This window comes from Channa argus, chromosome 8 (assembly GCF_033026475.1).
Source record: "Channa argus isolate prfri chromosome 8, Channa argus male v1.0, whole genome shotgun sequence".
Taxonomy (NCBI): Eukaryota; Metazoa; Chordata; class Actinopteri; order Anabantiformes; family Channidae; genus Channa; species Channa argus.
Window position 1 is genome coordinate 6,775,775 of NC_090204.1, and position 9,156 is coordinate 6,784,930.

At 36.3% G+C, this 9,156-nt stretch overlaps 2 protein-coding genes across 3 annotated transcripts; one reads left to right on the forward strand and one right to left on the reverse strand.

Moving 5' to 3' along the window:
* Positions 1 to 460: 460 nt before the first annotated feature.
* Positions 461 to 6,642, reverse strand: gpx4a (glutathione peroxidase 4a). Of its 2 annotated transcripts, none has more exons than XM_067512078.1 (7): positions 6,505 to 6,642; positions 3,182 to 3,276; positions 2,934 to 3,078; positions 2,653 to 2,804; positions 2,425 to 2,449; positions 2,164 to 2,223; positions 461 to 798 (listed from the first exon to the last, which is right to left on the reverse strand). In XM_067512078.1, exons 1-7 carry the CDS (start codon positions 6,595 to 6,597, stop codon positions 766 to 768), a joined length of 603 nt encoding a protein of 200 aa, XP_067368179.1. In that variant the 5' UTR covers positions 6,598 to 6,642; the 3' UTR covers positions 461 to 765. The 2 variants fall into 2 exon arrangements, with proteins under 2 accessions (XP_067368179.1, XP_067368180.1); XM_067512079.1 differs by lacking the exon at positions 6,505 to 6,642 and adding an exon at positions 3,664 to 3,951.
* On the forward strand, positions 6,609 to 9,144 carry polr2eb (RNA polymerase II, I and III subunit E, b). The gene is made up of 8 exons (XM_067512077.1): positions 6,609 to 6,686; positions 6,825 to 7,000; positions 7,348 to 7,522; positions 7,621 to 7,736; positions 7,886 to 7,966; positions 8,071 to 8,129; positions 8,243 to 8,321; positions 8,664 to 9,144. The coding sequence occupies exons 2-8, from the start codon at positions 6,944 to 6,946 to the stop codon at positions 8,727 to 8,729; spliced, it is 633 nt and encodes a 210-aa protein (XP_067368178.1). The 5' UTR covers positions 6,609 to 6,686; positions 6,825 to 6,943; the 3' UTR covers positions 8,730 to 9,144.
* The last annotated feature ends 12 nt before the right edge of the window (positions 9,145 to 9,156 follow it).

Genomic DNA, 9,156 nt, shown 5'->3' on the forward strand with positions numbered 1-9,156 from the left:
ATAATTTAAGTTTTGTAAGCTTTGCAGTTATTGTTTGTATAGGATAGTTTAAGGTACCTACGGCCACCTCAACCTCAATAATTACCTCTTAGCAATTATTATAATATGTAAAAATCCTTACTGTGCTGTTCATCATATTCTTAAGTTGCTGTACTACAAATACAATTTCCAATAAATAAGATATATTTTACTACTCAGAATGACAAATCCCACAGTTTCATTTTAAGCTCTAGTGCTCACTATCTACCGATTTTCTCTCTCAAACAGGCTAATATTATTTGGTATGACAGAAATGGATTTGCTGCCAAGAATTTTCCATTTCCATTATACAAAATGAAAGATCACTGTACACATGAATAGCTCAAGAGAAAACATACATCTATTCTGCACGCAAATCCAATATCTATGAAAAGCAATGCCCCTCTTTACTGACAAACACAATAAACATAACAGACAAATGGAATATTAAAACATATTTTATCATAAAAATGTTACACATTAATTTACTAATGAATAAAGGGATTATTTCCCTTCTCTCCAGAGCAACAAGTAAATATAAGCTTAATAATCCTTCCAGAAGGTTTGCACGCCATTTTCATCAGGTCTGGTCTGTCTGCCATGCAGATTTATGAACAGACAATCACTTGTCTGGAGTGGATCCAAACTATATCTACTGATGCTCGGAGAGGAAGAGAAGAGAAAGTAAGAGAAAGACCATCGGAAAGACTAAATCAGTAAATTAGGTTTTAGTCATCCATTACGGAATTAAAGGTATCTGGGAAGATCCTTCTCCACCACCTAAAACAAAAGCCAAAGTAAAAGTTAGCATCTATCGCACATCTTAAGATTATCAATATTACACGAAGAGACATTACAATACATAAATGTGCAGATACAGCTATAGTAACATACAAGTCTTACACTGTGAATTTTGGGATCATTTTACAACCCAAATATTAAAAAAGTTAGGACAATGTGTAAAACCTAAATAAAAACAGAAGGCAATGATTTGCAAATCTCATTAACCCATATTTTATTCACAATAGAACATAAACCTTTGTTTTATGATGCCCCTAATGTTTTCTATTGGTGGTCTGGACTGCAGCAGCCCAGTTCAGCACCTTGATTCTTCTCCTGTGAAGCCATGCTGGTGTGATTGATGCAGTATGTGGTTTAGCATTGTCTTGCTGAAATAAGCAAGGTCTTCCCTGAAAGAGACATTGTCTGGATGGCGCATATGTTGCTCTAAAACCTCTATGTAGTTTTCAGCATAGATGGTGTCTTTCCAGATGTGTAAGCTGCCCACGCCATAGGCATAGTGATGTCCAGTAGACAATCGTGCCTGTTTTAACGCAGTGCCACCTGAGGGCCCAAAGGTTCCTCACAACCAGTTTTGACCTTCGGCTTTGTGCCATGTGTCCCAATCTAATAATGATATTATATACTGTAGATGGTGGGATCTTTGGAATTTTACGCTGAAGAACATTTTTATGACATTTTTCCATAGTTTTTAGATGAAGTTTGTCACAGCCTTTGCCAGTGTTTACATTACAGAGGCTTTGCCTCTCTGAAATGTTCCTTTTATACCCAGTCACATTACTGATCTGTTTCCAATTGACCTATTGTCAAATGCTCCTCCCTTTGTATTGTTTTTTGGAGCTATTGCATTTCCAGCCTTTGGTCGCCCCTGTTCCAACTTTGTGATGTGTTGGTGCTGTGTCTCAATTTCAACATCTTAAATGTTGTTTATATTATATTGTGAATAAAATATGGGTTGATGAGATTTGAAAATCATTGCATTCTGTTTTTATTTAGCTTTTACCCATCGTCTTACCTTTTACACAACTTTTTTTAAATTGGGGTTGTGCTTAATATACCATGAAGGTTAAATCAAAAAGGATATTCTCTGCCTGTCTTGCCCCTTTGGTTATTCATTTAACTTGTTTGTTCTCTTTGCATCAACTCATTCATATTCAAAACATTAAACTATGTTTTATTAGTCAGGACACAATGTTCCTGTAGATCTGAAAGAACTGGTACATAAATAGCAAAGGTCTTCTCAGTGTCAACAAGCAAACACAGACACACTGGAAAGATCAAAATACAAGGATATACAATACTGAAACTGTGTTGTATGTAGTAATGGAAGATGTTTGTACATACACTTGGATCATCCAGGGGCCCATATCTCTTCACAACCTGCCCCTCTCTATTGATCAAAAACTAGAGAGGAAGAGGCAAGCAATATTACTAAAAAAAAATATTTTCTATTTTACTTTTAGGATAAAACACTTGCTAAAAACTGTGTACACTGTTTTGTGATGACAACAGTGAACACACTATAGAGAGATGGCATCAGTTTAATGTCAACCTTTAAAATTATAAGAATAGATTATTTATAAATAATTGATTAAATATATTTACCTTAGTGAAATTCCACTTGATGCTACTGCAGGAATAAAAACAAGTCATATGTTAAAAAATAATCACTGTAATTTAATCAAAAATATATATACCAGTTTGTGGCCATGTCTCTTTATATTACAATATATTGTCAATATATTTAATATACAAGCCGTTGTTTGCTAATAAGATGAATGCCACCCCATTTCTTTACTCCAGTGACAAGCTATTCATCTGTTTATGACTTACTTTCCCAGTAAGCCCTTCCCGTGAGGCTGCTCCTTCAGCCACTTCCACAGAGGGTGAGCATTGGCCCCATTAACATTGATCTTACTGAACATGAGAAACTGGGCATTGTAGGACTGGGCAAACTGCTTGATCTGGGCTTCGGTGCCTGGCTCCTACAAAGTAAAACAAGCTGTTTTGTAATGTGATTTTGTTTCCTATTTACAAAATGTGAAAGTTTTAGATCACAACCTCTGGCCTGATCTAGCATAGAGCTTACTGTAAATAAAATCCTGTTCTTTTACCTGGTTCCCAAACTGGTTAGAAGGGAAAGCAAGGATGCGTAAACCTCTCTCAGCGTACTTGGCGTGCATCTCTGCAAACTGAGAGTAGTTTACTGGGGTTTTACCTCATTTAGAGGCAACATTGGTGATGATGACAACATTACCCCTGAAAATGCAAAGAGACACAACAATAATTTTGTAGAGATAGTAGGTTTGTAATGGGATGCTGCAGCAAATTTAGAACGTGATTATTTTGTAGATAGATTTACCTAAATTTTTCCAGGGAAACCACATTGCCATCAATATCAGTAGCTGAGAAGTCATAAATAGATGTGGCTGTTTGCCAATCTTCTGTCAGAGCAGACTGTTAGGATAAAAAAAAGAATTTAAAAAAGATTTAAGTGTTGGGACATTATACCCTAATTGCATGACAAGACATTATTATAAGTTTGGCACATTCACACTTTCATCCTGCAACATAAATATTAGATAACAAGAAAAAGGCTCCAGCTGTTAAAGTACACATACATTTAAAAAAAAAAGTAAAAATCTAAAGTTCATACATTAATTAAAGTTTCTCCCTCTCTCTCATTCATATACACACATACATACATACATATACACACACACACACACACACACACTTAACCACAAAAAATGTGTAATCGATTGTCTCAACATAACCTTCACTAACAATCTGCAGTTCTGCAACATAATACAGTCTTTCAGTTCTAACAACAGTTTTTCTTACCATAGCCTGCAGCAGGACAGAAAAAAGAACAGTGGACCCTGAGAGGTGCATGACTGCCCTTCAGTCAGGTGAAGGCAGTAAGCGATCAAACCTCTAAAGCCTGGAGTGGCTTCAATTACACCCTCTCTGAGCCACAGTAGCACTACAGAGTGATCTCCCTTCCCAGTATCGTTATATAAAGGAAGTAGGTAAACATTAACAGGCTGTATCTAATTCTCCAAAAGGTCCTTCTGCTGACTGATAAATCAACATCAGACATGCAAGTGAACTGTAGTCCACAGTTCACAGCATTGTCATGAATTTGTGACTGTGACTCCTTATAAACGCAAAAAGAAAGATCAATGGGAGGTAGAACTCCATGTGGCCAGGGCAAAGAGCAGCAGTGTTGCAACAGTGTTAAGAAATAAATAGGCTTATTATCTAATGTGCTTAATATCTGAAAACAAAATAACTGTTTTGACACACATATCCTCCTGAATCTCAGTCTGACATAAATGTTACAATGGCTGAGCAAAAACCTTTGTTCACTTCACCAAATGATCATAATATGGGGAAACATAAGAGTTGTTTTCAATTAGAGAAAAGGCGACAATCAGTAGTTGTGGCAGGGATTTTTATCATAACATACTGCTAAATTACAGTGTGGTCAAAACACATTACCAGGTCTGACAAAGTATTGCACAACAAAGTGAATGATTGGGCAACATGTTGATCCGGTTAATTATACTCTAGATAATCTTCTGGTAAGTCTGCTTTTAAATCTTACATACTGGTTATAAATAATTAACAATACGTAAAATCATGTTGTATATTTCATTGAATAACTACGAATGGTCACAACATCAGTAATGAAGAGATTTTGAGATGGAATTAATCTTCTAGGGAAGCTGTGTACTGTGAATTGAGAATAAAGAGAAGATAGGAGTTTTAAACCTACTTTTGCTTGGTAAGACTGAAGATAAAGAAAGGTAGGTATCCCCTAATGTTCATGTAATAAGTGTTTTTTATGGGAGGGTTAATTACATTTACTTTATTACTTTGCTTAGTCAAGACTCTGATATACAGCTGTAATCCAAAAAACGTTGGGAAGATGTGTAAAACGTAAAATACAAACAGAATGCAAATCTCATAACCCATATTTTATTTAAAATAGATCATAAATAACATATCAGATGTTGAAACTGAGGAAATTTGCCATTTCATGGAAAATATTAGCTCATTTTTTAAATTGATGCCATCAACACATCTCAAAAAAGTTGGAAGAGGGTGAAGTTTACCATTATGTAGCATACTCTCTTTTTTTAACAACTGTCTGCAAAGTCTGGGAAGTGAGGAGACCAGCTGCTGGAGCTTTAGGGGAGGAATGTTGTCCCATTCTTGCCTGATCTCCTGGGCCTTTGTTGATGGATTTAAATTTCTTTGATGTGCCTAATGTTTTCCTTTGGTGAAAAGTCTGGAGCAGGCCAGTTCAGCACCCGGACTCTTCTCCTGCAAAGCCACGCTCATTTAAGACAAGCCATAGTATTGTCTTAAATGAGCTTTGGCCCAGAGAACACTGCAGCCTTTCTGGATCATGTTCACATATGGCTTCTTCTTTGCATGATACAGCTTTAACTTACATTTGTGGATTGCACAGCAAACTGTGTTCACTGTGTGATGTCTGGAAGTGTTCCTGAGCCCATGCAGTGATGTCCAGTAGAGAATTGTGCCTGTTTTTAATGCAGCTGCCTGGGGGCCAGAAGATCACTCACATCCAGTTTTGACCTTCGACTTTGTCCCATGTGCAAAGGCATTCCTTTTGATGATATTATATACTGTAGTTGATGGGATCGTCAAAGTCTTCAATTTTACATTGAGGGATATTTTTCTAAAATTGTTCCACAATTTTTAGAAGCAGTTTTTTCCAGATTGGTGAAACTCTGCCCATCTTTATACTCTAGATGCTCTGCCTCTCTGAAATGCTTCTTTTATACATAGTCATGATACTGACCTGATGCCAATTAACCTAATTAGATGCCAAATGCTCCTCCTTTTGTTTTTTGATTTATGCAAATTACTTTTCCAGCCTTTTGTTGCCCCTGATCTTTGTTTTGAGATGTGTAGCTGCCATCAAATACAAAATGAGCCAATATTTTCCATGAAATGGTAAAATTTCTCAATTTCAACATCTGATAAATTGTTTATGTTCTATTGTTAATAAAATATGGGTTGATGAGCTTTGCAAATGATTGCATTCTGTTTTTTTTTTCTTACCAACTTTTTTGGAAATGGGGTTGTACTTGAGCTTCACATTAGTAATTTCCATTTTTCTTCTTCTACCGAAAGCTGAAACAAACTTTTATCATTAGAATAAATTAAAATTCAATAAAACCCTGAAATGACCCTGTATTTCTCAGAATGATTAGCCTGTCAGCTGACATTAGCAACCAGATGGGGGAGCACTGCTGCAGTAACATCTGGTGTCACAATCAATGCGGTACCTTTGTGCCGTTTTCACCTTTTAGTTCCATTTGCTTTTCACAGTCTCTACTTAAATCATATGAAGGTACAAACTGTGTTAAAAGTCGTGCACAAACAAAAAAAGAGGTTTGAAGTGTGCTGTAAAGCGTAAGGTATGCAAAGCCAAGAGGAGTACTAATACAGCGAGTATTGTTAGAGGGCAGCCTATCAACACAGCAATAAGACTCAAACAGTACTCATCAGGCTATGGCTAATATACAGAATCCTTAATTAAAGAACAGCTGTTACATTTGTTTTTCCTATATATCAGTCATCACTACAAATTAGGTATCACCGGAGCAGTCACAACACACATCCCAAGCACCGTGTGGTTTACGTTACCGTTGTGGATAAAACAAAGTACAGGACGATCGACAGTAATATTCCACTGCTCGCCACGGCCCCAAATATAAAAAACGCATATAATCGTCCCATTTTCGTTATAGGAGACGATTTCAACAGTGTAGCAGCAGACTCCGCCCTGGAGTTTGTTATGAAACAGCTGCGGCGACAGGACGAACTGGGTATATATTATTCTTCTAATTCTTGCAATTCTTCTAATTCAAATTCTTCTTCTTCTTCTTATTATTATTATTATTGCTGTTGATGTTAACTTAGTTTTTTCAAACCCCACCCACTGTCACTGTGTTGACGTCATCAAGCTGTGTCGGAGAACGAAAACGTGTCGCGCCGTCCTCAGGAAGATCAAGAAGCGGCAGTGATAGCGTTAGTTGGTTTAAGCTTTATTTATACTGAGTAATACTTAAACATTTGAAACAACATGGATGATGAAGAGGAAACATATCGACTATGGAAGATTCGTAAAACTATAATGCAGGTGCGTTATTCTTCATTGTTATTGGCTTCTTGTTAGCTTTGTGTGTAGCATGTAGCTTAGTGAATACAATGGTGCCTCTCAGCAACAGTAGATGTTGAGGTTTTGTTAGATTTCTTCACTTAGTGTTGGCTAGTTTGTGAACTGTGTACTGTCAAGCTTTGTTTCTAAGTGAGGACAAAGCGGTCCGTGGTAGATGTTTTTATAGCTAGATATCTAGTCAGTGTTCTATACAGGAAACTCGATAACCTGAAGTGGAACCTTTTAGAAAACACAAACTTTTCCTTGTGCACAAGTTTGTTTTAACTTGCTCTGTAAGTTTACTCAATACTTTATTTTTGTGGCATCAGCTGTGTCATGACAGAGGCTACTTGGTGACACAGGACGAGCTGGACCAGACTCTGGAAGAGTTCAAAGGTCAGTTTGGAGATAAGCCCAGTGAGGGTCGCCCCAGACGCACGGACCTTACTGTGCTGGTGGCACACAACGATGACCCCACCGACCAGATGTTTGTTTTCTTTCCTGGTAAGTTAATACTCAGTCTTTATCTTTACTTGTTAATAAAGCTAACACTGATTTTATGTTTTTGATAATATAGAGTCACATTTTTCTTCACATTGCAGAGGAACCCAAGGTAGGAATCAAGACCATTAAGATGTACTGTCAGAGGATGCAGGAAGAGAACATCACCCGAGCCATAATTGTTGTTCAGATGGGTATGACACCCTCTGCAAAACAGGTAAGCTCTAAATTATGATAATGCATATACAGTAGAAAGAATTCTACAATGAAAAGGAAAATACTCTAGGCTGTAATTGACTTGTTGGTACTTAACTTACTGGTTTGATGTTGCTCTCTTCGTAAAATATTTTAAATATTTCTTTACAGTCTCTAGTTGACATGGCACCCAAATACATATTGGAGCAGTTTCTTCAACAGGAGCTTCTTATTAACATAACAGAGCATGAGGTAAACAATATACTGGTTAATTTACTAATCTGTCACACAGTTTGAAAATAAACTCAGACTGTATCTGGCCTGTACATTTACATAATCTGTTCTTTGAATTGCAGCTTGTTCCTGAGCACATTGTTATGACAAAAGAGGAAGTAACTGAACTTTTGGCAAGATAGTATCCTTACACATGTATAATAAATTAATTTCAGTATGTTTAAACTAGATTTGCCTGTTAAAGCAAACACCAATTATGCATTAGTTATTGTTTCTTAACATCTTTTACTTCAGTAAATTAAAAGAGAGTCAATTGCCAAGAATCCAGGCTGGAGACCCTGTGGCTCGCTACTTTGGCTTGAAAAGAGGACAGGTATGACATTTAAACAACGCTTGGTTACTGTGATGTGGTTTGAGGTTTTTGAACCCTTTTAAAATTGATTTTCAATAAAGGCCCTTTATTTTTGAAATATTTATATTTTTTCAGTGTATTATGGCTATTTAAAAAAGTGAATAAAGTTATGCTTCAACACACAGATTATTTGCATTTAATGTGTGACTGCAGCAGCTATTTAAATGAACAGAGTGGAACGAAAGGTAATCTGTAAAGCAGGAATAAGGGGTCCTTTGTATTCAGTTTTAACCATGACTCATATAACTGTCAGCAGCATGTATCTGTAACAGAAGTCTGCTACTTTTTTTTTTTCTTTTCCAGGTTGTCAAAATCATCAGGCCTAGTGAAACAGCGGGGAGGTACATCACATACAGACTGGTCCAGTAAAAGAATGGTACACATTAGGCTTATAATAATGTCATATTCTGCATAGGCTCAACATTTATGTGTTTTTAGTTGTGAGTCCTTGTAAATGATTTGTATAGCATCAACATTTAACTTTTTTACAGTTAGCAATTTTGTGTAAATTGGAGTCTTTACCCTGAGTCACCACACTTTGTGGGTAATTAACATAAAATATAAAGATTGTTGCACAAGCTAAAATTACCAGGAAAGTTTGATTTGTATCCAACTAGTGATTAAATATTTTCTAAACATGTTGTTTTCCAGATGTTTGTTTGGGTCTAGGGACTTTAGGTATACCAGCAATGTTAAATTATTTGACTGCTACCTACAAATTATTTCCACTTTTGTTTAGATTCAAATGTAATGACATTTTATACAATAAATGTTTCAAAACTGAGTTGTTTCCTTA